The 26793-nt window shown below is 45.1% G+C and overlaps 2 protein-coding genes and 4 non-coding genes across 6 annotated transcripts in view; 3 read left to right on the forward strand and 3 right to left on the reverse strand.

The window, feature by feature from the left end:
• Positions 1 to 26793, forward strand: part of LOC144483028 (dehydrogenase/reductase SDR family member 1-like) — a 340453-nt gene that overhangs the window by 146991 nt on the left and 166669 nt on the right. The window lies entirely within an intron of this gene.
• Positions 1 to 26793, forward strand: part of LOC144482993 (uncharacterized) — a 110476-nt gene that overhangs the window by 2459 nt on the left and 81224 nt on the right. The window contains exons 3-4 of the mRNA XM_078201818.1: positions 4963 to 5083; positions 26112 to 26204. Coding sequence (XP_078057944.1) covers positions 4963 to 5083; positions 26112 to 26204 — 214 coding nt within the window. The remainder of the gene's footprint in view (positions 1 to 4962; positions 5084 to 26111; positions 26205 to 26793) is intronic.
• trnap-ugg (transfer RNA proline (anticodon UGG)) lies at positions 8389 to 8478 on the forward strand. Its single transcript is given in 2 exon segments — positions 8389 to 8424; positions 8443 to 8478. It is a non-coding gene; the product is annotated as a tRNA-Pro (tRNA).
• On the reverse strand, positions 18808 to 18879 carry trnaq-cug (transfer RNA glutamine (anticodon CUG)). The gene has a single exon. It is a non-coding gene; the product is annotated as a tRNA-Gln (tRNA).
• Positions 24446 to 24517, reverse strand: trnae-uuc (transfer RNA glutamic acid (anticodon UUC)). The gene has a single exon. It is a non-coding gene; the product is annotated as a tRNA-Glu (tRNA).
• Positions 25970 to 26051, reverse strand: trnal-aag (transfer RNA leucine (anticodon AAG)). The gene has a single exon. It is a non-coding gene; the product is annotated as a tRNA-Leu (tRNA).

Below are 26793 nucleotides of genomic sequence, written 5' to 3' on the forward strand. Positions count from 1 at the left end.
GTGGCGAGGTAGTGACAGGACAACACCAGAGGACCCCCTTCACTCACTGCTACTACTGTGGGCTTTTGGAAAAGTTCATCCAGTTGCCTCTGCGCTGGAAAAAATAACAGAATGTGATAAACATAACTTTTAGATGTGTTTGTGATTTAAAATGAAACACGTTTTGAGCACAATTTTTCTCTCTCTCAAACGCATACACTCTTACAGACAAAAATACGCGCATTATCAGTCTCTCTCTCTTCACACACAATCACAAAAACATATTCTCTCTTTCGCTACTTAGGTTCTCTATTACAGATAAAATTAGGTACAGTTATACACAGACGCACACAGAAACTCACAAAACACAGGGACACAAACACAGGGACACAAACAAAGACACACAGACATCCACACACAGTCAGGCACACGCAGACACACAGCCAAACACATAGATACAGACAGACACACACACACACGCACACACACACATACACAGAAAAGGCACACATACAGACAACACACTTACACAGATACATAAATAAAAACGCGGGTTCTTATTCACTAATCTGCTGAAATTTAGCGATGGACTGCATTCTGTGAGTAAAATTAAAATGGGGGAATGTCCAGAGATGTATTTCCTCAGTTTACTGGCCCCAGCCTATGACCATTGCAATTGTCTTCTGGTTATATTCATCAACCAAGGCTCCTCTACTGGGGGAACCCCCCCCCCCCCCGCCCCCGCAATACCCCCCCCCCCCCCAACCCAGGCCTGCCGTTCTGACAGAAACAGTTCAGTTTTGATTTTCTATTAAATGGAATCGGGGCATTCATTGGTCCAAGAGCACAACGTGAGGAGCCAGGCGTCCCAAATGAGGGGAATAAATATTGGAGGAAAATCGAAAAAAACATCAATGAAATAAAACGGTGATAATCGCCGGAAATGCTTATTCGTTTGAAGGACCATGAGCAAAAGCAATAGATTGGCGGATATCTTTCTGGGCCAGCAATCACAGTGAAGATCAGAAGGCATGTTTGTGCTCAATATTGCGTCCAAATGCTATAATGTACGGAAATGTGCGCTGCACATTCAATCAATTTGATACATCCTTTTACCGTATTTACCAACACATGACCATGAATCCCATACACAACATGCAAACTGCGATTGCCAGCTAACTTTTCTGACGTGTCCAGGCACCAATTGGTGCGTTGTTGCGGCTTTGTGTGTGTGTTCTGTGTGTGTGTGTGTGTGTGTGTGCATGATTGGGCGAGAGGTGGAGGTGTGATGCGGGGGGGGGGGGGGGGGGGCGGCGGGGGGAGGGCGTGGAGCGGTTGGCGGCTAGACGGGTGGGCGTAAGGGTAGTCATGCCAGGAGAGCTTGCACCTATCATATGCTTCGACTGTTCGATATGGCAACAGTGCAAGTTTCAGGTGTCACGAGTGACCACGTGTTCAGGAGGCGTGTCCAAATGTAGCTACTGGCTAACCACATTTCGAAGCTGAGGCTGAGGAGGTTCAGTGTGGAGCATTCGCATAACTGAGCAAGTCGTCGATAGCATGTTCCGAATGTGATCACACCGCAGGTGAAGGTTGAAAAGGCAGAAAGCCCATGGGTGACCGCTAGGCGGAGTAGAGGAAGGAAGGTAGTTCAGGAGTCGCCTGTGGGCATCTAGCAGATATAACGTTTTAGCTACTGTTTCTTTCGTGGTGTGGGGGAGGGGGTGCTCTACTGTTTCTTTCGTGGTGGAGCGGGGGTGGGGGGCTTGCTCTGCCGGGGAAAGCAGTGACAGTCAACGTCGCGGCAACATGCATGGGTCTGCTGCACAATAGGGGAGGAGGAAAATGACATTGCTATAGAGGAAGGGATTCAATTCTAAGGGAAAAAGACTTACATTTCTGGGATGGTGTGCTGCCTCCCTCGTACCAGGGTCAGAATGTCACTAAAGGACTGCAACCTTTTCTGAAGGTGGAGAGGTTGGGGGGGGGGGGGGGGCGAGGATTGGCGGGGGGAGGGGGGGGAGGGGGGATCTCGGGGGGGGGGAGGGGTGGGGTGGATGGAGGGGGCTGGAGGTGGTATACAAAAATCGTAATGAGTATTGAATTGAACAAAATAAGATAACAAGCGAGGAAATCCTGCAAACAGTGCTCATGGAGCCAAGAAGTAGGTCAAATTAAAAGGAAGAAGTTCGCCATCTCAGGCTTACTCCGGTGCCACGTGTTAGTGAGTTTAGAAATAGGCGGTTAGTTGAGAAGAATGTGTGTCTGGAGAATAGATGCAGGATTGAGGACTTCAGACTTCTAGGACACTCGGACTGTTTTGGGAGACTGTGGGACCTGTGCAAGAAATTCGGTTTGCAACTGAACCGAAATTGGAATGGCTACCAATATATTGGCTTCAATAGTGTAAAATTCCCTCGATGCAGGAATAGTTCTCGTGGATTGAAAATATGCAAATACAACGTCCTAACTCTTTAAACTCGGTTTGACTGACATCAGCAAATCTGAAAATGTTTATCTCACTCACGAGTGCAGCTTATTTTGTTTCAAGCCAGAACCCTAAATGCATTTATTTTTCTCAATTAAAGGAGCTTCTCATCATAAATCCACACCAGACTGGAATGTAAAACTGTAAATCTCATGTCCCCAGCAGTTCAGACTTGCCTCTGTGAAAAGAGAAACAGATGATCAGGTGACAGCTCTCTGAACTTTCATCCGAACTGAAATAGAAATATAATACGTGATTACCAAATGAAAAGGGGACACGACAAAGCCAGGATAAATCAAAATTGAGTTCAACATTTGATATATTAATCTCTGTCTTATTTTCTTTCGCGCTTCTTTCCCCATTTATTTGTCTCTTACTTTATGTTACTTGAATCCCTTCCCGCAATTCCCGCATTATCACGGTTTCTCCTCAGTTTGGTTGTGCCTTTTTTTTCCTTGATAGGTCGGATTGTCAGCAGAGGCGTTGGTCACTGACAGAGGACATGTTGCATTTCTCCCCACCGTGAACTGTGCTTCGTCATAGAGCCGTACAGCGCAGTAGAGACGGTTTGGCCCATCGAGTGTACAACGACAATAACTGCCACAAACATCGCGCTAATCCTATTTTCTAGCACATGTCCCATGTCCTTGAATGCTATTATTTTTCAAGTGTTCATTCCGACACTTTTTAAAGTTTGGAATTTTTCCGGCCTCCAATTCCTTCCCAGGCGCTGTACTGCACATTCCCAACAACCTCTTCGTGAACAAAATACCTGCCGAATCTCTAGCCCCTTAGCTTAAAACTATGCCCCCTCGTGATTAACATCTCAACAAAGGGGAAGAGCCGCTTTCCCTTCACCCTGTCCATGAACCTCAAACATATATGCCACAATCAGCCCCCGCACTCCTTCAGCTTTCTCTGCTCAAAGGAAAACAATCCAACCCTATCCACTTCCCCCTTTTCGCTCAAATGCTCCGTCCCAGGAAAGATCTTGGTGAATCTGCTCTGTTCCCCTATTAGTGCAATCACATCCTTCCTATAGTTTGCTGAGCAGAACTGCGCACAGTACCCCAGCACTGGCCTAACCACCGCTCTATACAACACCAACGTTAATTCCTTGCCCTTATATTCTGTGCCACGACTGATAAAAACAAGTGTCCCTTATGCCGTCGTAGCTATCCTATTCAACTGCTCTGCCAAATTCAGGGATCTGTTTATAAGTATTCCTAATCCACATGTTCCTCTGAGCTTCCTAATGTCCTGCGATTCATTAAATAGTCACCTGTGTTATTATTTCTTCCAAAGTGCATTACCTCGCACTTATCCGGTTTATACACCATCTGCCACTGTTCGTTCCAACTGACCAACCTATCGAGATCTTCCTTAACATAGGGTTTTCGTCTTCAATATTAACCACGCCAACAATCTTTGTACCAGCTGCAAACTTCTTATAATTCCCCTCAAATTATTATCTGTATTATTTATGCATGTAACAAACAAAAAGCGTCTCAGCACTGAAACCTCTCGTAGGCCACTGTACTCTAACCTCCATTCATTCGAACAGACTTCTACCACTACCCTGTGTGTCCTATTATGAAGACATTTTCGGATCCATCTCGCCCAGTTTCCTGATTTCCAAGTGCTTCTATATTCTCAATCAGCCTCCCTTGTGGGACCTTCTCAGTGCTTTTCTAAAACAAAACAAACTACATCAACTGCAATTCCCTCAGTTACAGGAGAAGGAAGTAAAAAGATGCAACTTGAAAGTGGCAAGATTTGACATGTGCGTCGTGTGTGTATCATCTGACTCTTCTTCAGAATTTATTGTTAATGTTACACCTTTGATTTTCCCAGCTCTGATATAAGCTCATCCAGCTGGAAGATTCACTTTGTTTCTCCCTTCACAGGCGCTGTGAGTCGTGTTTTCATTAAATGAAGAATTGAACGAAAAATGATTGACTCCATGACTGTGAATTGAACGTGGGGCCACTGCGCCGCATCCTGATCATTTTGCTCTCAGGGAAGCTGATGTGACACATTGGTAATGAGATGATCATCTCCGTACCCATTGCTTTAATTCAAATAACTTTCCCTAAAAACATAGTCACAATGAGGAATGATGGGAAGCGTACATGACAGGATTTGAACTTCACTTGGAAAATCTAATTTCATCACATTTCTCCCTGGAACCAAATGAGAAAATGTTGGAAAACCTCAGCAGGTCAGGTAGCATCTGTAAGGAGAGAAAAGAGCTGTAGCTTCGAATCCAGATGACTCCTTTTCAGAGATTCCAGCATCCGCAGTAATTTGCTTTTATCCAGAACTTAACCCCTGGGCCGGGAATACAGTCTCACTGTTGCTTATATCGGCAGCCAGTCATTCAGCCGGTGTATCCGTATGTTCCCCCTATAGGAGCAACTACACTCCTTGCACACATTCTCCATTACCCCAACAACTGTTTAATTGGCACTGTTCCTCCTCTTTTTTCCTACCAGGAACGACACCGCCCACACTGCTACATTCAATCTGAGCTGTTTATCTTCAGCTGCAAGGGCTAAAGCAAACAACAATTCTGTCAACTATCGGATTCGAAGAAACTTTTCTGCAGAAACTAGAGTATTATGTCCAGCGCCGTAGACCACTCGGCCACGCTAAACAACATGGTAAGTGTGTTATTTACTGTTATTGTTACTGAAATACATTAGAAGTAACGGAGCTGGGAAAGGCCATCAGAAGGCTTTAATCTGCTCCTTCACTGAATCTGGTAATCCTGAACTGTGTAACAAATAGAATCCATCTCCAGTCTGAAACAAAATGAGCTGCAGTGAAGGGTCGGCACCATTTAAACTACCTTAACCTCGCCTGTTTCCCAATCTCCTGCGAAATGAAAATAAAACGTCCTGTTGTATTTGATCACGGTCTTCACTTCAGACAGGACGGACACGAAGTGAGACTGAGATTTCTCTGTTCTTCCAGGAAATATCCTATATTTATTTTCACGGTTCGGACGAGAGCAATAAATCTTCATTTTCTGACCTGCAATTAAAACAGCAGTGAAAGTATCAAACTCTAACCACCAGTCAAGCATCTTGCAGCGTGTTTTACAATTTGATTAATCCACGTTCTATTTGTTATTTTGTCACCATCCATGATGGAATGTGTTCAGATAATGACAACAAACGCTCCACTGCAGTTATCACGTTTGGTTCCGAGGGTGCGAAACCGGACATAAACATTTCCAAAGATTGTTCATTACAGAGTGAGATAATTTTCAAAGTTTTACAATTCAGTGTCAGTATAAACGGTGACATCTGATCCATTCTCTTCACCATCGCTGTCCTCAGCGATTTGTAATCTATCACTTTTAGAAGTCTCACAACAACCAGGTGAAAGTCCAACAGGTTTATTTGGAATCACCAGCTGAGGGAGCGCTGCTTCTTTGAGCGATTGATTCCGAATAAAGCTGTTGGACTTTAACCTGGTGTTATTAGATTTATTTCTGTGCCCACCCCACAATGCCAGCAGCTCCAACTCATCGCATTCTCTCACTGTTCTTCTCTTTCTGAGTTTGTTCTTGACATTTCCAGCTCTGAAGTAAACTTGCAAACTTCACTCTGCTGATTCTACTGATCTGCTTTACATCAGAGTTTAAATCAGATTACTTTTAACCGTTTGCTGAGAGCAACGATTAACTTCGGAACCAACGGGAAGAGGTGCTTTCCGCTCACCCTGTCCATGAACCTCAAAATTGGAAACGGCAAATGATTCTTCTTTTCCTGAGCGGGAATTGAAAGCAAACATAACCCGGGGGGTGGGGGGCGGGGGGTGGGGGGGGGGTGCGGGGGGGTGCGGGGGGGTGCGGGGGTGGGGGGGGGAGGTGCGGGGGTGGGGGGGGGAGGCGGGGGGGCGGTGGGTACTGAACACAAATCACTGGACTCCAAAGGTAACGGGTGAACTGTATTTTTAAACTGACGTACCCTATGGGACGGTGGTGTAATGTTTGGTACTGTTACCTCACAGTGCGAAAGACAAGCGTTCGATACTTGGCTTGGATCACTGTCTGTCTGGGGCCTGCACGTTCTTCGTGTTTCTGTGTGGGTTTCCTGCGAAGCTCTGGTTTCTTCCCAGAGTCCAAAGATGCGCACGGTAGTTGGATTGGCTATACTAGTTCTTCTGCTAATTACCTAAACAGGCAGCCAAGTGTGGTGACCAGCGGATTTTCACAGCAACTTCATTGAAATGTTAATGCAAGCCTACTTGTCACACGACTAAATAAACTTTAAAATACATCTCTTTGCTTATTATTTTCATCTCAGATCATTTTCATCAGCGACAAGTATTTCCTTCAGAATATCCTGTTTAGAGGGACATACTTGGTTCTTTCAGCGAATAACAACACCCACTGTATTTGCCAGGACATGAAGTCGACAGCGAGGTGAAATAGTCTCACAAGTTGCTGAAGTTATCGAGGTGTACAAAAGTCTAAAGGGAACAAATGGAATAAACGTCGACCAAATGATTCCTCAATGGGGCAATGTAGAACAAGAAGACGCAGGTATAGATTGAGAGGCGGTGGATTTAAACCTGAAATGAGGAGGTCGTACTTCTCGCAGAGAGTGTTCTCGCAGAGTGGTGAGTCTCTGGAATTCGCTGCCCAGAACGCGGTGGGTTCTGAAATATTGAATGGTTTCAAAAGGAGATAGATATATTTCTGATTGTTTCAAAAAATGTTTAAAGGGAAATGAGGAACAGATGGGGAAGTGGACTTGACCTCTTTTTAAGGAAACAATGGGGAAGTGGACTTGAGACCAGGGAGAGATCAGCCATGATTTGATTGAATGACGGAGGCTCGAAGGGCTGAATTTGCCGACTTGAGCTCCTGATTCCTATGTTTCTATATTACTGAGTGGAACTTGCAAAACTCAATGTGGCTCCAAAGAACAAAGAACAATCCAGCACAGGAACAGGCCCTTCGGCCCTCCAAGCCCGCGCCGCTCCCTGGTCCAAACTGTATCCCTCCATTCCCACTCCGTTCATGTGGCTATCTAGATAAGTCTTAAACGTTCCCAGTGTGTCCGCCTCCACCACCTTGCCCGGCAGCGCATTCCAGGCCCCCACCTCCTTCTGTGTAAAATACGTCCTGCTGATATCCGTGTTGAACCTCCCCCCCTCACCTTGAACCTATGACCCCTCGTGAACGTCACCACCGACCTGTGAAAAATCTTCCCACCGTTCACCCTAACTATGCCTTTCATAATTTTATACACCTCTATTAGGTCACCCCTCATCCTCCGTCTTTCCAGTGAGAACAACTCCAGTTTACCCAATCTCTCCTCATAACTAAGCCCTTCCATACCAGGCAGCATCCTGGTAAACCTCCTCTGCACTCTCTCTGAAGCCTCTATGTCCTTCCGGTAGTGTGGCAACCAGAACTGGGCGCAGTATTCCAAATGCGGCCGAACCAACGTTCTATACAACTGCAACATCAGACCCCAACTTTTAAACTCTATGCCCCGTCCTATAAAGGCAAGCAATCCAATGTAATCTATGTACAGTACATTCACCGGTTCCCCTTTATCCACAGCACATGTGTGTCCTGGAAAGAACTTCGGAACGGCCTCTTTCTGTGGTTAATCGCTTTGTGTTTCTCTGTTTCCCTCATCTCACCTCTGCTGACTTCCACCCTACAGGATGTTATGTTTCCGCCCTCCTGCATCTCATTTGCTCGAAACGTTCTACATTTTTAAGCATCCCGAGTGTCAGTTAAAGGGTATAGAGGTGAAAGATGAGCTTTGTTTCTCTGTGCACACACGCTCTCTGACTTTCTGAGCTATTCCAGCATTTTCAACTTTCACTGCAGATGTATGATCAATTTTGGGTGACAATGAAAATATAATTATTTAGCAAATATTTGCAACGAAGGCTCGTTGGTCTAGGGGTATGATTCTCGCTTTGGGTGTTGAAATTCGCAAGCTTGCGAGAGGTCCCGGGTTCAAATCCCGGACGAGCCCACATTTCTGCTGTTTTGTATTGGACAAGGTACTGGTTCTGTAAATGTATTTTCCGTGTCCACGGCGGGATTGCTTCACATGGGCTTTGGGTTGAGAACCTGAACACATTCTAACGCCATAGCAGGCTCACAAGTAAATCAAAACATTTTCAATGGCTGACTCTGCTTGCAGACACGAATTGAGAGGACCTCATTCCTTCAGACGACCTCCCACGTTATGGGAGACTCGGGGAAATTGCAGAGATATCTGAATCATCGAAAGCCACAGGTGATCTGCCTGAAGACTGGAGGAAATGCCGTGCTTTTGTTTAAAAAGGGTTGCAGGGAGAAGCCTGGGAGCTACAGGCTGCTGAGCCTCACATCTGTAGTGGGTACGTTGTTCGAAGGTAGTCTGAGAAACAGGATCTGGAGGCATTTCGAGAGGCAAGGACTGATCAGCATGGTTCTGTGAGTGGAAAATCATGTCTCACAAATTTGATTGAGTTTATTGAAAGGGTAACCAAGAAGGCCGATGAGGGCAGTGTAATTGATGTTGTCTGCATGGACTTTAGGAGGCATTTGACAAGATACCGCATGGCAGGTTGTTGCAGAAGGTTAAATCTTACGGTATTCCGCGTGAGGTAGCCAAATGGATGTAAAATTGGCTTGATGACAGAAGACAGAGAGTGGTTGTAGAGAGTTGCTTTCAAATTGGAGGCCTGTCACCAGCGGTGTGCCTCAGGGTCGGTCCTGGTTCCACTGTTATTTGTCATTTATTTTAATGATTTTGATGAGAATTTAGCAGGCATGGTTAGTAAGTTTGCAGATGACACCAGGATTGGAGGCATTATGCACAGTGAAGAAGGTTATCGAGAATTGCAGCGGGATCTTGATCAATTGGGCTAGTGGGCTGACGAATGGCAAATGGAGTTTAGTTTAGATGAATGCGAGGTGATGCATTTTGGTAGATCGAACCAGGACAGGACTTGCTCAATTAATGGTCGGGCGTTGGTGAGAGTTTTAGAAAAAAAGATATCTTGGGGTACAGTTCATCGCTCCTTCAAAGTTTAGTCACAGGTGGACAGAGTGGTGGAGAAGGCATTCAGCATGCTTGGTTTCATTGGCCAGAACATTGAATAGAGGAGTTGGGACGTCTTGTTGAAGTTGTACAAGACATTGGTAAGGCCACACTTGGAATACTGTGTACAGCTCTGGCCACCCTATTATAGAAGGGATATTATTAAACTAGAAGGAATGCAGAAAAGTTTTACTAGGATGATGCCGGGATTGATATTTTGAGTTATAAGGAGAGGATGGATAGACTTGGACTTGTTTCTCTGGAGCATGGAAGACTCAGGGTGATCTTATAGAGGTCTATAAAATAATGAGGGGAATAGATCAGCTAGATAGTCAATATTTTTCCCAAAGGTAGGGGAGTCTAAAACTGGAGGGCATAGGTTAAAGGTGAGAGGGGAGAGATACAAAGTGCCCAGATGGTCAATTTTTTCACACGGAGGATGGTGAGTGTCTGGAATAAGCTGCCAGATGTAGTAGGAGAGGCGGGTACAGGTTTGTCTTTTAAAAAGTGTTTAGACAGTTAAATGGGTAAGATGGTTATAGAGGGATATGGGCCCAACACAGGCAATTGGAACAAGTTTAGTGTTTAAAAAAGTGGCGGCATGGACAATGTGGGGCGAAGGGCCTGTTTCCATGCTGTAAACCTCCATGACTCTATGCTTGTAATTCGGACAGCTGGCTGTGTGTTTATTATTATTCGTTCGTGGGTTGTGTGTCCATCACAATCTCTGTCACTGTCTGTCTCACTTTGTCTCTCTATAACTGTCCCATTCTTTTCTCCCCTCAGTCTCTCTGTCTGTGCATCTATCACTGTTCATTTTTTGCTCTTTTTTCCTGCTGTGTCTGTGTGAGCTAAATTCCCTGGATTGATTTCTGTGATGAGGCAGTTGTCCAGGGAGGAGACATTCAGTGGGGTGAGTCTGTTCTTTCTATAGTTCAGAATAACCAGAAGTAATCTGATTAAAAATTCTGAAACTGGGAGACAGTTTTACAGTGTACATACCGAGACGTTGATTCCACCTAGCCGGGGTACTTGGAACAAAAATATTAGGGCGAAACATGTAAGAGGAGTTTGCTATGTCAGGATGGAGATGAAACTAAGAAGTGGAGGATGTGAATGAAATTATTGATGATTGAGAGGAATACATTGAAACCTCGGGGATTCTGTCGGTCGATTAATTGTAAACTTTGTAATCAGAATAAACTGAGACAACAAATGGACAAAAAACAGGTTAGCCTTCACATATTTTAGGATATGGAGTGCCGCTTCTTCCAAGTTCCTGGCTAGCTCAGTCGGTAAAACATGAAGCTTTAATTTCAGGGTTTGAGCCCCAGTTAGGTGTCATTACTTTTAACCTTTGCTGCTTTCCTGGGTGAACTCCAGCTCCACTTTCCCCCGGCAGTGTCAACGCTCAAACTGAGACTTTCTCCATCCCACTTTGTTCACACCACATTTATTGCTTTCTGCTTTAAAGCTATCTCTGTTTCCCTGGAAGTCGACGAGTTTCGTGCTTTATCCAGCGAGAAGGATTCTTCTAATTTTGCGCCAAATTTGAAACCAAATCTGGGATATTGTATCAGTGGAAACAATAATCATTCCCGTTGTCATTCAGTCACTCCAGCCTTACATTTTATCATAAGGGCGTTTGATCTTTCCTCCTCTCATCCTCTGTTGTCCTTGACTCTGTATTTGTTGTAAACCATTAAATCTCTAATTTCTTCCAGTTTAATCCCACATTGTATCTGTTTCTCCGCACCTCCGTCGGTTACACGACCACAACTTTTTTTCCAAGTATTCTATTTTCAAAACCAATGGAGGGTTCTGCCTCATCACAGCTCAGGATGTGAGTTCTATAAGCCACCGTCTGGGTGAAATGCATTACTGAACCACTCCCTCTAATCCTGCCATTAATTCTGTTACATTCAATAGTTTAATTTCCTGTGACTTTGTTGGTAACTATTTAGGAATGTCATTAGGCCGAATTGCATTACTGCGACTTGAACACAACAATATAGGTTAAAACTCCCGCAATAACTGAGAGTTTGCTGCACTGACGGATATTTTAACCTGATGTCCCCTCTGTCCCATCAGGTGTTGATGGAATATCCCATAAAGGAATATTTGTTCGGCTGCAATGACAAACGTTTTCCATTTACTCCCAGTGAAGTTGGGGGGAGGGGGGGGGGGCGCGCAGTTTTCAGTGACAGCTTCAGTGGATTGATAAACAGAGCCAATCGAGTTGCGCAGAGACACAATGCAATTCCAATGAAGGAACATTGGCGGCATGGTAGCACAGTGGTTAGCACTGCTGCTTCACAGCTCCAGCGACCTGGGTTCGATTCCCGGCTTGGGTCACTGTCTGTGTGGAGTTTGCACATTCTCCTCGTGTCTGCGTGGGTTTCCTCCGGGTGCTCCAGTTTCCTCCCACAGTCCAAAGATGTGCGGGTTAGGTTGATTAGCTATGCTAAAATTGCCCCTTAGTGTCCTGAAATGCGTGGATTAGTGGGTAGGATATGGGGGTAGGGCCTGGGTGGGATTGTGGTCGGTGCAGAGTCGATGGGCCGAATGGCCTCTTTCTGTACTGTAGGATTTCTATGATTTCTAACATCGACTAGAAATGTGAACAATGTTTTACTCTTCACAGATGCACTCAGATTGGCTGAAAGTTCCAGGATTTACTGCTTTTATTGCAATGTAAATCATCTGCAGCAGGATAACTGTGTTTAATTGGTGAGTTCCCGCAATAAGGAATTATTGCAAAGAAAGGTCTGAGATCCCCCTGTGAGCTGAAAACTGATTGGTAAAATCAAAGTGTGAATAAGGTCATTAGCAGCTGAAAGTGAAAAGGGATTCACTCGGTCATCCCATTCACTGATACAATAGCAGAGTCACACTGGAGAGGGACCATTCAAATACTTCACGGTTGTGATCGGATTCACACCAGGGCTGGTTCTGACCCGGGATTTCTTAGAATAATCGAATAATACAGCGCAGAGGAGGCCCTTTGGCCGATCGAGTCCACATCAAAATATTAGAAACACCCGAACTGCCACCTAATCCCATCTGCCAGCATTGGACCATAGCCCTGAATGTTATGGTGTGTCAAGTGCTCATCCAGATACTTCTTAAAGGATGTGAAGCAATCCGCCTCTACAGCCTCCCATGTAGCGGATTTCAAACCGTCACCACCCTCTGGTTAAGAAAGGAAATCCTCAGATCCCCTCTTAGCCTCATCTTAACCCCGTGTCCTCTTGTGCTGACCATTCAGCTCAGAAGAACAGCTGTTCCTTGTCCACTGTTTCCATGTCCCCCTTTCCATATCCCCCATAACTATAAGGACCATGGCGAGAGTACACAGGAATCAACTTTTCCATTTGGTGGAGAGACCAATGACTAGGAGTAAAGATTTAATGTAATTGGCACGAGGTTTAGTGGGGATGCGAGGAAAACAACTTTTCCCCCAGAGGGTGATGGGCGGCTGGAAATCGCTAGCTGAAAGGATGGCGGGGCAGAGACCTTCTTAACATTGAAGAAATATTCCGATATGCACTGTGAAGCCAAAGCACACATGGCACTAGACCAAGTGCTGGAACATGGGATTAGAAGTGAGAGACGATTGTTTGACTGGTGGGGACGCGATGGGCCGAAGGGACGTTCCTGTGTGATTTATGACTGGGCATTTGCCCCTGTGAAAAATGACTGTTTCTGGATACTGAAGCCAACGATCTGAGTTCAAATCTTGGTGAAACCTTGCTTTTCTTTGCTAAAGCCGATGACCGGTTTGCTGAAGGACATTTTATTTCAAATGCTCAGAAAGTGGAATTCGGAACATTGAAATTTTCTCAGCAAATTCCACCGCAAATACATTGCAGACGATGCAGTGAACATGTCTCCTGGCGCCATTGCATCAGCCCCAGAGGACGATTGCTCAAGAATACAAAGAGCTCAGAGGCAGAGGTTCCACAGAGAGCAGGGGGTCCACCGACAGATGTTATTGACTCACTCACCTGTCCCAATTTACATTAGAGGTGGGACGGCGACAGTCGTTACACCATGGAAACTCTGACCTAAAACACTAGACCATTCTTCCAACTCACACAGACACACACACACACACTTGCACAATAATTGTCTGTTTCCAGTTGAATAGTTGTTGTTGTGTGACATCAGCTGCTCCTTTCTTTGAACAGACAAGTTAAAGAGAAGAGAAAAGACTTTAAAAAAACACTGATGTTGCAGGCATCTGTCGCCAGAGGCTCAGCAATGTGCAATGTAATAGAAGTTAAACTGGCTGACAATTTGTCCTCTCGCTTCGTACTTGGTGAAAAATTTAAACGAAATTTCCTTCAGTAAACCAATCATCAGCTTTTGCAAAGAAATCAAGAATCCGCCTCTGGATCCAGAGTGCTCACCATTCGACCAGAGCACATAGAACAGAGAAGCCAGCTGCTAATTCTCACTCAAAGCATTTCACCCACTTGGTGTTGCTGCCACATTGAATGAAAGAGGTCACATGCTTTGAATGACCGTTTGCAGCTGGCTGCTGTCCTCCTGGATCTGTGGTGTAATGGCGAGCACTCTGGACTCTGAATCCAGCGATCCGAATTTAGATCTCGATGTGACCTTGCTTTTCTTTGCCAACGCCGATGATGGGTTTGCTGAAGGGCATTTTATTTAAAATGCTCAGAAAGTGGTATTTTAAACACTGAAGAAATTTCAGAAAATTTCACCGCAATCACATTGCAGTGAACATGTCTCCTGGCGCCATTGCATCAGCCCCAGAGGACGATTGCTCAAGAATACAAAGAGGAAAAGTACCGAAGGAAAGTGGAGGATTTTCAAGGAATGTTTGGCTGGAGCTCTGCATGACAACGTTCCGATGAGACAGGGGGGTGTTGGTAGGGTACGGGAACCGTGGTGCACGAAGGTTGTGATGAACCTGGTGAATAAGAAAAGAGAGGCGTACAGAAGGTTCAGAGAGCTAGGAGGTGTTAAGGATTTAGAGGAGTATACGGGATGTAGGAAGGAGCTTAAGAAGGAAATTAGGAGAGCGAGAAGGGGTCATGAGAAGGCCTTGGCGGGTAAGATTAAGGAGAATCCCAAGGCTTTCTACAAATATGTCAAGAGTAAAAGGATGAGATGTGAAGGCATAGGACCCTTAAAAGGTGAAGGGGGAAAAGTTTGTGCGGAACCGTTAGAAATGGCGGAGCTGCTTAATGAATACTTTACCTCGGTATTCACGGTGGAAAGGGATCTGGGTGGTTGTACTGCTGGTTTGCGGTGGACAGAAAGGATCGAGCATGTGGACATAAAGAAAGAGGATGTGTTGGAACTATTGAATGGCATCAAGGTTGGTAAGTCGCCGGGACCGGATGGGATGTACCCCAGGTTACTGTGGGAGGCGAGGGAGGAGATTGCGGAGCCTTTGGCGATGATCTTTGCATCGTCGATGGAGACGGGAGAGGTTCCGGAGGATTGGAGGATTGCAGATGTGGTCCCTATATTCAAGAAAGGGAACAGGGACAGCCCGGGAAATTACCGACCGGTGAGTCTAACCTCAGTGGTTGGTAAGTTGATGGAGAGGATCCTGAGAGACAGGATTTATGATCATCTAGAGAAGTTTAGTATGATCAAAAGTAGTCAGCACGGCTTTGTCAAGGGCAGGTCGTGCCTTACGAGCCTGGTTGAGTTCTTTGAAAATGTGACCAAACACATTGACGAAGGAAGAGCGGTGGATGTGGTCTATATGGACTTCAGCAAGGCGTTCGATAAGGTCCCCCATGCAAGACTTCTTGAGAAAGTGAGAGGGCATGGGATCCAAGGGGCTGTTGCCTTGTGGACCCAGAACTGGCTTGCCTGCAGAAGGCAGAGAGTGGCTGTGGAGGGGTCTTTCTCTGCATGGAGGTCAGTGACCAGTGGAGTGCCCCAGGGATCTGTTCTGGGACCCTTGCTGTTTGTCATTTTCATAAATGACCTGGATGAGGGAGTGGAGGGATGGGTTGGTAAGTTTGCTGACGACACCAAGGTAGGTGGTGTTGTGGATAGTTTGGAGGGATGTCAGAAGTTGCAGCGAGACATAGATAGAATGCAAGACTGGGCGGAGAAGTGGCAGATGGACATCAACCCGGATAAGTGTGTGGTGATCCATTTTGGCAGATCCAATGGGATGAAGCAGCAGTATAATATGAAGGGTACCATTCTTAGCAGTGTAGAGGATCAGAAGGACCTTGGGGTCCGGGTCCATAGGACTCTTAAATCGGCCTCGCAGGTGGAGGATGCGGTCAAGAAGGCGTACTGGCCTTCATTAATCGAGGGATTGAGTTTAGGAGTCGGGAGATAATGCTGCAGCTTTATAGGACCCTGGTTAGACCCCACTTGGAGTACTGCGCGCAGTTCTGGTCACCTCATTACAGGAAAGATGTTGAAGCCATTGAAAGGGTGCAGAGGAGATTTACAAGGATGTTGCCTGGATTGGGGGGCATGCCTTATGAGGATAGGTTGAGGGAGCTTGGTCTCTTCTCCCTGGAGAGACGAAGGATGAGAGGTGACCTGATAGAGGTTTACAAGATGTTGAGAGGTCTGGATAGGGTAGACTCTCAGAGGCTATTTCCAAGGGCTGAAATGGTTGCTGCGAGAGGACACAGGTTTAAGGTGCTGGGGGGTAGGTACAGAGGAGATGTCAGGGGTAAGTTTTTCACTCAGAGGGTGGTGGGTGAGTGGAATCGGCTGACGTCGGTGGTGGTGGAGGCAAACTCGTTGGGGTCTTTTAAGAGACTTCTGGATGAGTACATGGGATTTAATGGGATTGAGGGCTATAGATAGGCCTAGAGGTGGGGATGTGATCGGCGCAACTTGTGGGCCGAAGGGCCTGTTTGTGCTGTGGCTTTCTATGTTCTATGTTCTATGATGCAGCGAATGACTCTGCTCGTGTCATTGCCTCAACCCCAGAGAACGATTGCTCAAGAATACAAAACGCTCAGACACAGAATCCCTACTGTGCAGACGGGAGCCATTCGGTCCATCGAGCCTGCACCGATAACAATCCCACCCAGGCTCTATCCCCGTAACCCCACGTATTTGCCCTGTTCGTCCCTCTGATGCTGTGGACAATTTAGCATGGCCAATCACCCGAAGCCGCACATCATTGGATTGTCCGCCGGGTGCTCGGTTTCCTTCCACACGGGGAGAAAGTGCAAACTGCACATAGACAGACACCCGAAGACAGAACTGAACCCCGGTTCCTGGCACTGTGAGGCAGCAGTGCTAACCACTGTGCCACCGTGCCAGAAAAGCCACAGAAGTCAGGGTTCCCCTACCGATACCATTCATTGAATCACTTGTCCCAAGTTAAACAAGAGTTGGGATGATGAGCATACTGGTTCCCCCGAGATTCAAACTCGGATTGCTGGATTCAAAAACCAGAGTGCTAACCGTTACACCATGAAACCAACAGGGCAGCAACAGGGCGCATGTTTAAGGCAGGAAACCTTTCACCCAGATCTCTCACTTGCACACTCTTGCTCAATAATTACCAGACTACTTTCGAAGGATTGTTGTTGTTTGGCACCAACTGCTCCTTTGTTTCGACAAAGCGTTAAAGAGTAGCGAAAAGTAAGGGAGAAAAACACAGGTGTTGCAAGCACCTGGCGCCAGAGGATCAACAATGTGCATTGAAATAGCAGTTGAAATGGCTGACAAATTGTCCTCTCGATTCACACTTTGTGAAAAATTTAAATGAAATGCCCTTCCGCAAAGCAATCATCATTATTGCCACAGAAAGGGAAGAACCCGCCGAAGTTTGAACGCAGATCGTTGGATGCAAAGTCCAGAGTGCTCACCATTACACCACGGAACGCAGGACGCAACTAAGCGCTGCAAATGACCTGTGAAACAAGACTATTTCTGCTGCTATCTCCCGATACGGCTTGGGAAGGAAATGATTTGATGTCGATCTGGGGGACTGTGTCTTCGCATAGTGAGACGTTTCTGTTGCACTTGCTGTTGCTGCCACATCGAACGAAAGAGGTCAAATTCTTCGAGTGATCATTTGCAGCTTGTGGGCGCGTTTCGGGATCCGTGGTTTACCGGTGAGGACTCTGAACCTTGAATCCAACAATCCGAGATCAATCCCGCCAGCGCATTGTTTTTTTTTTGCTGAAGGGCATTTTATTTTCAAATGCTCAGAAAGTGGAAGTCGAACCACTGAGGAAATCTCAGCAAATTCCACCGCAATCACATTGCAGACGATGCAGCGAATAACTCTCCTGGCGTCATTGCAGCAGCTCCAAAGGACTTTTCCTCAAGAATACAAAGCTCTGAGAGACACGGAAGCCACAGTCCGCCTTCATGTGGCGTGTCATTCACTCACTCATCTGTCCCAACTTAAACTAGACTTCGGAGGCGACAGGCCAGAGTGCGATCCGTGACATAGAACATAGAAAGCCACAGCACAAACAGGCCCTTCGGCCCACAAGTTGCGCCGATCATATCCCTACCTCTAGGCCTATCTATAGCCCTCAATCCCATTAAATCCCATGTACTCATCCAGAAGTCTCTTAAAAGACCCCAACGAGTTTGCCTCCACCACCACCGACGTCAGCCGATTCCACTCACCCACCACCCTCTGAGTGAAAAACTTACCCCTGACATCTCCTCTGTACCTACCCCCCAGCACCTTAAACCTGTGTCCTCTCGTAGCAACCATTTCAGCCCTTGGAAATAGCCTCTGAGAGTCTACCCTATCCAGACCTCTCAACATCTTGTAAACCTCTATCAGGTCACCTCTCATCCTTCGTCTCTCCAGGGAGAAGAGACCAAGCTCCCTCAACCTATCCTCATAAGGCATGCCCCCCAATCCAGGCAACATCCTTGTAAATCTCCTCTGCACCCTTTCAATGGCTTCAACATCTTTCCTGTAATGAGGTGACCAGAACTGCGCGCAGTACTCCAAGTGGGGTCTAACCAGGGTCCTATAAAGCTGCAGCATTATCTCCCGACTCCTAAACTCAATCCCTCGATTAATGAAGGCTAGTACGCCGTACGCCTTCTTGACCGCATCCTCCACCTGCGAGGCCGATTTAAGAGTCCTATGGACCCGGACCCCAAGGTCCTTCTGATCCTCTACACCATGGAATTTACAGCACTCTGAGCGAAGGCACTATACTTTTCTCCCAAAGCACACACATACACCTGTTCTCTCGATTCTGACTTTGTGAGAAAATTAAACGAAACGCCCTTTAACATATCAGTCATCTGCGTTGACAAATTAAAGCAAGGTTCCGCCGAGATTTGAACTCGGATCGCTGGATTCAGAGCCCAGAGTGCTTACCATTACACCACGGAACCAAGCACGTGGCAGTCTGACAATGTTCGTTCAATACCTGTGCCAATTTGAACAGTAAGAAGTCTCACAACACCAGGTTAAATTGCAATTTTAACAGCAGGGAGAAATATCTGTCCCACTCACAATCCCGTCAATTACCAAAGCAATCCACATTCACAGTGCCCTTGCTGGTTCATTCTGTCGAAATGTGTAAGCTATCTACAACTGCATTAAAATTCAGTGCACCTCACCACATTCAAAAAGCAATGTGAGCATCGAACTGATATGAACCTTACTGCGGTAAATGTACTGAACATCAGCTTATCACAGCTCTGCTTTCGTCACAATGGAAGCCAGTGTGAAAATATAAACAATTTCAAATCTTAATAGACAAGAAGGAGTTTGTGCCTGCGGATAATTGGCGCTGTGCGCCTTGCTGTAATCAGTGATGCGCGATAAATCACACGGGAGGCAGGATGTACCCGGGAAATAAAGGCTTTTATTGCCAACAATAACGGAGCCTCTATATACAATATACAATCCCAGACTGAAGGGTCACCAGGCAGAGCAGTGACCTTTATACCTCTCCCAGGTAGAACAGCCCAACCCTAACCCCAACAGTAACATATCGACAGACTCATAGTACTGGCCAAACCATGGCTCAGCACTCCTGGTGGTAACCAACAATGGTTCACCACAATCAGTATCTGGGAGAATCAGGCAGATGAGATCCTGCTGGTCCCGTGGTTAGGATTCGGTGCTTTCAGGGTCGCAGACTGCCTTCGATATATTCAGATTTTAAAAAAATAAACAAGCCAGCAATACTTCCTGTTCCAAAGCAACTCTGCCAGAATCAGTGCAGTGAGATTTGTAGTTTTGTTTCCGAGTTGGAAATGTTACATGGGTGACAGGCTGAGATCAAACACAGATAGTCAAAGGTAGTGATAGGCTGCAAAGCGCTGACGATGGAGATGGTGATACAAGCTAAAATCCGGATGGTAATAGGTCAGATTTAACCGTTTACACTGACAGAAATATCACTTATTTCTGGATAAACATCTCGGGCTAAATGACTTCTAAAAAATTCTCCCTGAATGAAACACCATTTGACTTCTACTGATTACAAGCAGTTTTTATTCAGAAGTCCGTAATTGTGAGATGAACAACGCGGGATGGAGAAAGCCTCAGTTTGAGTGGTGTCACTGCCGGAAGAATGGAGAGCTGGAATTTAACCAGGAAATCAGCAAAGTTTAAAAACAATGGCGCCCAACGTTGGGCTTGAACCCAAGGCTCTGAAATTACATCTGCCATGCAACCGACTAAGATAGCCAGGCTACTGCTGTGATTACCGTTGTCCGACTCTTAATATGCATGATCCCAAATATTGTTCGAATCTGGTGTCTCAGTTTGTTCTGATTACAAAGTTTACAATTAACGGACCAACAGCGCCCCCAAAGTTACCAAAAAAGAAAATGCTGGAAAATCCCAGCAGGTCTGCCAGAATCTGTAAGGAGAGAAATGAGCTGATGTTTCGAGTCCTGATGACACTTTTCCAAAGCTCAATTAGAAATGTCAGCTTTGAAAAGGGCCATCTGGACTCGAAACGTCAGCTCATTTCTCTCCATACAGATGTTGCCAGACCTGCTGAGATTTTCCAGCATTTCCCCTTTTGGTTTCAGATTCCAGCAGCCGCAGCAATTTGCTTTTATCCCCAAGGTTACAATGCGTTCCTCTCAATCATCAATAACATCATTCAAATCGTCTACTTCTTAGCTGCAGTTCCTTCAAACATTACAAACTCCTCTTACATCTTTCATTCTGATCTTTTCTCTGCAACATTTCAAGATTCAACTTTTGAACGAATATGAATCATTTTGTGACGGTAACAAGCTGTTCGTTCCCATCGGGAACTGAAGCACATTGAGACACAGAGAAAACGAAGCAAATACACACACCCGAGAGACAGGGGCCTAAGGAGAGACAAACACAATGAAAACAAGCCTGACACTAACATGGTTCTGATGGTGTTCCAGTTCCGGCTGCAGCATCCGTTAATGTTTCTGTGAATTAACGGAAATGGGAACACGTCTGAGTTTTTGCATGGATTTGATTTAATTCACTCTGTAGACATACAATTAAAAGCAGGAATAATGAAAAGCGGGAAACCCCAATGGATTTTAATTCGATCACGTTAATCACTCGGACACGATTACTAGTTTCTAAGCTATTAAGCCAGCCGCAGGTCCAATGTAACAGTTACTCTACAGTTTACTTGAAACGTCATTACTTTTAACGTCATTAATCGAACATGTAATCACTAAAAATTCATGCAGTAGAATGTAGCATTATTCATTTTGACAGGAGGAACGAGCAGAGGCAATGCAAATATGAATTGCTGTGGGCAATTGATAGGCTTGTGGAACCAGCTTCGTTCCTCCTCCAGCAAAGTAGATCCGCTAGTTCAAAACCCGTCATCGTGTATGTGCAGTGTAGTGGTTATCAAATTCGCCTCACACGCGAAAATTTCTGTTTCGAAACCCGACATGAGCACTTCCAATGCTTCAGTTTCAGAATACCTCCGATTTCAGTATGATTTGCATTCGTCATTCAGCATCAATTGCGTTGCTGCGCGTAATCAGCATTTTCTGCTTTCAGTCAGTGTCTGTGAAGTGCAAAACAAGACTCACCTTCTAGCTGGGTATCTTGTATCAGACTTGGAAAAGTCAGAGATGTAACAACAACAACAAGCGCAGAAGATAAATCACATGGCCCAAACATTGTTCACTCAAGGATCTGATACATGCCCAAATCTGCCGCTCTCAAGTCTCAACTCCCTGTTCTACATCTCAGACATTTCCACACTCATCAAATATCAACCAACAAAAATTCAGCCTGCTCCTCGCTCCACAGTTTGTGGTAAACTTACTGTCGATCTTCGCAAGTAGTTGGCTTCATTACAGCACTGTTTTTTTGTAAACCAATGGTCGCGAGTCAAATTCTCGCTGGAGCCTGTGGTTACGTTTGAGATTCCGGTAACAAGTTAAATGGTGAAGTAAGTTGTGGGGAGGAGACAGACATTTTAGATTAATGAGCAAGAAGATTTAGTTACGGAGGGAGAGAAGTAGAAAGAACAGAACCTACTTGAAAAAGTTGAGGAAGTTATGTGTTGATGCTCAAAGTGGTGAATGGGTATTTTGGTCTTCATTATCAGGGGAATGAAATGCAAGAATCAAGAAGTCTGCCACAATTGTAACCTGGTTCTTGTGAGACCACAGCTGCAACACTCTGTGCAGTTTTGATCCCCACGATGGAGAACTGATAGACTTGCATTGGAGGTTGTAGCGGGAATGCTCGAAAGATTGGATCCTGAGATGAGGGAGTTGTCCAATGATGAAAGGCTGAGTAAATTGGGCGTTTATTCTCTGGAGTCAGACGAAAGAGAGGAGATTGTTTCCTTTGGTCAGAGAATCTAAAGGACGGGGACACCGTCTCAGGATGTGGGGCTGATCATTTAGAACTGGGTCAGCTGCTATATCAGAGATTTGGTTCAGAATTGATGGGCCGCATGTCCTGATTCTGCATTGCAGGGACACAATGATAGGAATAGATTTAGCAATGTCGAATTCAAATAAAATTAGACAAATTATTTTAGTCCTGCACATATTATCAAACCTACTGTCATTCTCAGTAACCGATAGAAATTGATGCTGTGATTGTAGATATAGAATTGTAACGCACCATCACACCGAGTAAATCTACTGCCCGTTTAAATGTTAATCAGTGAAATTTTAATCAGCTTCCGCTATGAAAACATGCGGGAACTGACTCAATAAAGTCTCCATTCAAAAAAAAAGTGTCATTTCCTCTTACAACTTCAAAGCTTGTTATTTTTTGCACCATTTAGCGTGAAGATTTATACAATAATTGAACAGAGATTTGATGCTAAAAATATGTCGACATGTTCCCTCCGGGTACATAACCACAGTGACGCACACAGAGTAGCAAACGTAAACATGGACGGTGAGCGTGACAGACGCTTGAGGACGACAAAGGCAGAGGCTTGACGCTCAGTTGTCGAGCATTTGACTGCATATCTAGAGGTTCCTTGTTCAATTCGGCATGTCCTCTTCAGTATTTAACTGGATTTTTTTGTAATTCTGACAGTCCTTCAGTGGTTGGAAAGTTCTTTATGACGTCCGCTGTTCGGAAGAGGCTCCATATAAATGCAAGTCTGACTGTATTTAACGATCTTCAATCCCAGCCCTATCTTTACCGACTCAAGTCAATGGAAATAGTTACAGTCACAGCTAGGGTGAAGAGAAAGATCAACTTAATACAAGGTAGGTCGTGCATGTTAACACGTGAATTCCATGCAGTAGAATGTATCGTTAAACATTTCACCAGGAGGTATCAGTAAACACAATGCAAATATAAATTGTTCTGGGCAATTGACGTGTTGGTGGAGCCAGATTCCTTACATCGTTGCACCGCAGCGTTTCTGGTAATTATCACGTTCGCCGTAAACACGCAAGTTTCCTGGTTCAATCCTGGGCAGAAATGTATTAAACAGGAACAGAAAATGTTGGAAAATCTCAGGAGAACTGACGGCATCTGTGGGGAAACAACGTTTCAAATCTGGATGACCCTTCATCAGATTTCTTGATTCGACACACTGGCTCTGTTCTCTCTTCACAGATGCTGCCAGACCTGCTGAGATTTTCCAGTCTTCTTTTTGTGTGTTTCAGGTTCCAGCATCAGCAGTATTTCACCTTTACAGAAACATTTCCAAATGTTTTCAATTTCAGAGTAATTCAGCTTTCAGAATTAATTACGCATTTGCCACGAATCATTAACTGCCGAGTATTTCCAACATTTTCTGATGGTAACGCCATGAATCAGCCTGTGAAAAGAACAAAAGGAATGTTCTGTGATAGAAAGCAAGGGAGGATGATTAAATGAAACAAGGAGTGATGGATAAGACAACATTTAGCTGGTGATGGTGGAGGCCGGGTGGTCAAGTCGTTCAGAGTCAATGCTTTCACCGCCAAGGCCCGGGATTGATGATAAACTGTCAACTAAACAGAACATTTTACTGAGCGTCTAATCAGTTTCTGGAGGTGAAATAATCTGAAAGCAAAGGAAGAGCATATCATTTGCTGCAGAAGGTAGAATGACTGTGTGACTATATCTGTAACGACAGTGACCTGGAATGAATCAATGGAGACAGTAATGATGATCAATGAGATGCAAATCTCTGATATCACAGCAGAGCTGTGATCAGCTAGTGTTGTTCAGCAGATTTCCCACAAGAAGCTACAGAAGACGCAGAGGTTACGAATGATCTGTGAATGTGTTGAGCTACAGTGAAATTTAGTGGGGTAGAATGTATTATTATTCATTTTGACAGGAGGAAGCAGCAAGGGGAATGTAATGAAAAGTTGCCGGGGATAATTGACCGGATTGTGCAAATGAGTTTATTTTGTTTCTCCAGGGAGCTCAAACTGGCACAATGATCACTCCTGTTATCGATCAGGAAGTAATTTCAGCCCCTCCTCAATCATGTGCTGGTCGGCAGCAATAAAATCTACATTCCCTGACCGGGAATCGAACCCGGGCCGCGGCGGTGAAAGCGCCAAATCCTAACCACTAGACCACCAGGGAAGATGCGAGCAAATATTTTAATCTGACCGATACATTGCAGCGTTTTTCAAATACTCGAGAAAGGTTTGTCGGGAAAAAAAAACCTCATGTTTAGATCGAACACGAATGACTCCTTCAGTCAACAGTAAATTACTGCAGATTCTGGAACTTAAAAGAAAAACTTAAAATGCTCGAAAATCTCAACAGGCATGACGGCACCTCTGGAGAGAGAATAGAGCCAACATTTCAAATCTGTATGGTCAGTCATCAAAGCTGAAGACAGGAAAAGAGGACGAGATTTATACTTTAAGTGTGGGAGATGCGGGGGGTGAGGGTGAGAGCCGTGGGTAAGAGTTGACAAAGTTGTGATGGAAAAAAAATCAAAGGGAATGTAAATGGTGGCGGTAAAAGCAAAATACTGCGGATGCTGGAATCTGAAACAAAAACAGACAATGCTGGAACATCTCAGCAGGTCTGGCAGCATCTATGGAGAGAGAACAGAGCCAACGTTTCGCGTCTGGATGACCCTTCGCCAGAGGTCTGTCGATCCTCAGTTAATTAGAATATTGAAGTTTCAGGGGAGATATTTTTGGAATCCAACGGAATGAAGGGCCATCAAGATACGTTTGGAAATTGATGTTGATTCCTGGGATTCGTCATGATCTCCTTAAATTGTGGAGGAGACTCCATGGGATATGTGAGCCAATCCTACTCCATTAATTCCGTTCCCTACAGCATTTATAGGGGAAAGTGATCAAATGCCACAAATTTCAGGTTTTCAGTTGATGTGCTTTACACGTCATGAATACTTTTTCTCGAACATGTTATTACGAAACTTTAATGCAGTCGGAAGTATCATTACTCATTTTGACAGGAAAAATCAGCAGAGACAATGTAATAGCAATTGCTGTGGGCAAAAGATGGGCTTCTGGAGCCAGTGTGGTTGTTTCTCCAGTAAACCGGATCTACTTACCCTGATGTCATCACACCGTGTTTCTGTAGTTCGGTGGTTATCACAGGAGCCAGGTGAATTCTGAAAATATCTGGTTAGAACGAGGAATGATGGGAAGTGTACATGATAGGATTTGAACTTCAGTTAGAAAATTCAAGTCCATCACCTTAATTCCTGGGCCGGGAATACAGTCTCACTGTTTGTAATCTGTTATTTATGTCATGATGTGGAGATGCCGGCGTTGGACTGGAGGCAGTAAGAATTCTCACCAGATTAAAGTCCAACAAGCTTATTTGGAATTGCGAGCTTTGAGGAGCACTGCTCCTTCATCAGGTTGTTCAAATCGGCAGTCAGAAATTCAGCCTGTGTGTGCTCTCGAAAGCAGCCACTTGCACACACGCTGCTTTACTCCAGCAACGTTTTAAGCTGGTAATGTCCCTGCTCGTTGTTCATGACGAAAACAACACCGCACACACTCCTGCACTTAATCTGAGCTGTTAGACCGAGACTCAAATCTATTTTGGCAGCGGTGGGATGCGAACCCACGCCTCCGCAGAGACTGGAGCCTTAATCCAGCGCCTTAGACCGCTCGGCCACGCTACCACGTTGAAATACATCGCGATCATGTTATTTAATGATAATGTTACTGAAATTCATTAAAAGCAATGCAGCTTGGAAAGGCCATCAGGAAGCATGAGCTGCTCCTTCACTGATTCAGGTAAACCTAAACTGCGGAACAAACAGAAGTCATCTCAAGTCAGAAACACAATGAGCTGCAGTGAAGGGCCGGCATCATTTAAACTGTCCTTAAGCTCGTCTCTTCCCAATTTCCTGCCAGAAATGACAAGAGAACCTCCTGTTGAATTTGTTCAGGGTCTGCACTTAAGGACACGAGGCGAAATTATGTTTTGTATCTTCATCCAGGCAATAACTCACATTTGTTTTCACAGTTTGGTTCAGAGCAATAAATCTTCAATTCCAGACCAGTGATCTGAACAGCAGGGAGTCAAACTCGAACCACCAGACCAGCAGCTTACAGCGTGTTTTAGAATTTAATTTATCCACGCTGCTTTTGTTACTTTAATTTTCACGCCACTTTCGCCACAAACAGCTTTCTCCTGCAAAATGGCGCCTTCTGTTTCAACGCCAGTGATGTGTTCAGCCAATCACAACTTATAACAAACACTCCAGTGCAATTATCACTTTCGCTTCCGACGGTTCGAAACCGGACAGAAATATTTCCAAATGCTTTTCAATGCAGAGTGAGGGAAAAGTTTCATTATTCAGTGTCAATGTAAACTGTAAAATCTGACTAATTACCAGACAGATTTTACCTTGCAACAAT

This window comes from Mustelus asterias, unplaced genomic scaffold, assembly GCF_964213995.1.
Source record: "Mustelus asterias unplaced genomic scaffold, sMusAst1.hap1.1 HAP1_SCAFFOLD_44, whole genome shotgun sequence".
Lineage (NCBI taxonomy): Eukaryota > Metazoa > Chordata > Chondrichthyes > Carcharhiniformes > Triakidae > Mustelus > Mustelus asterias.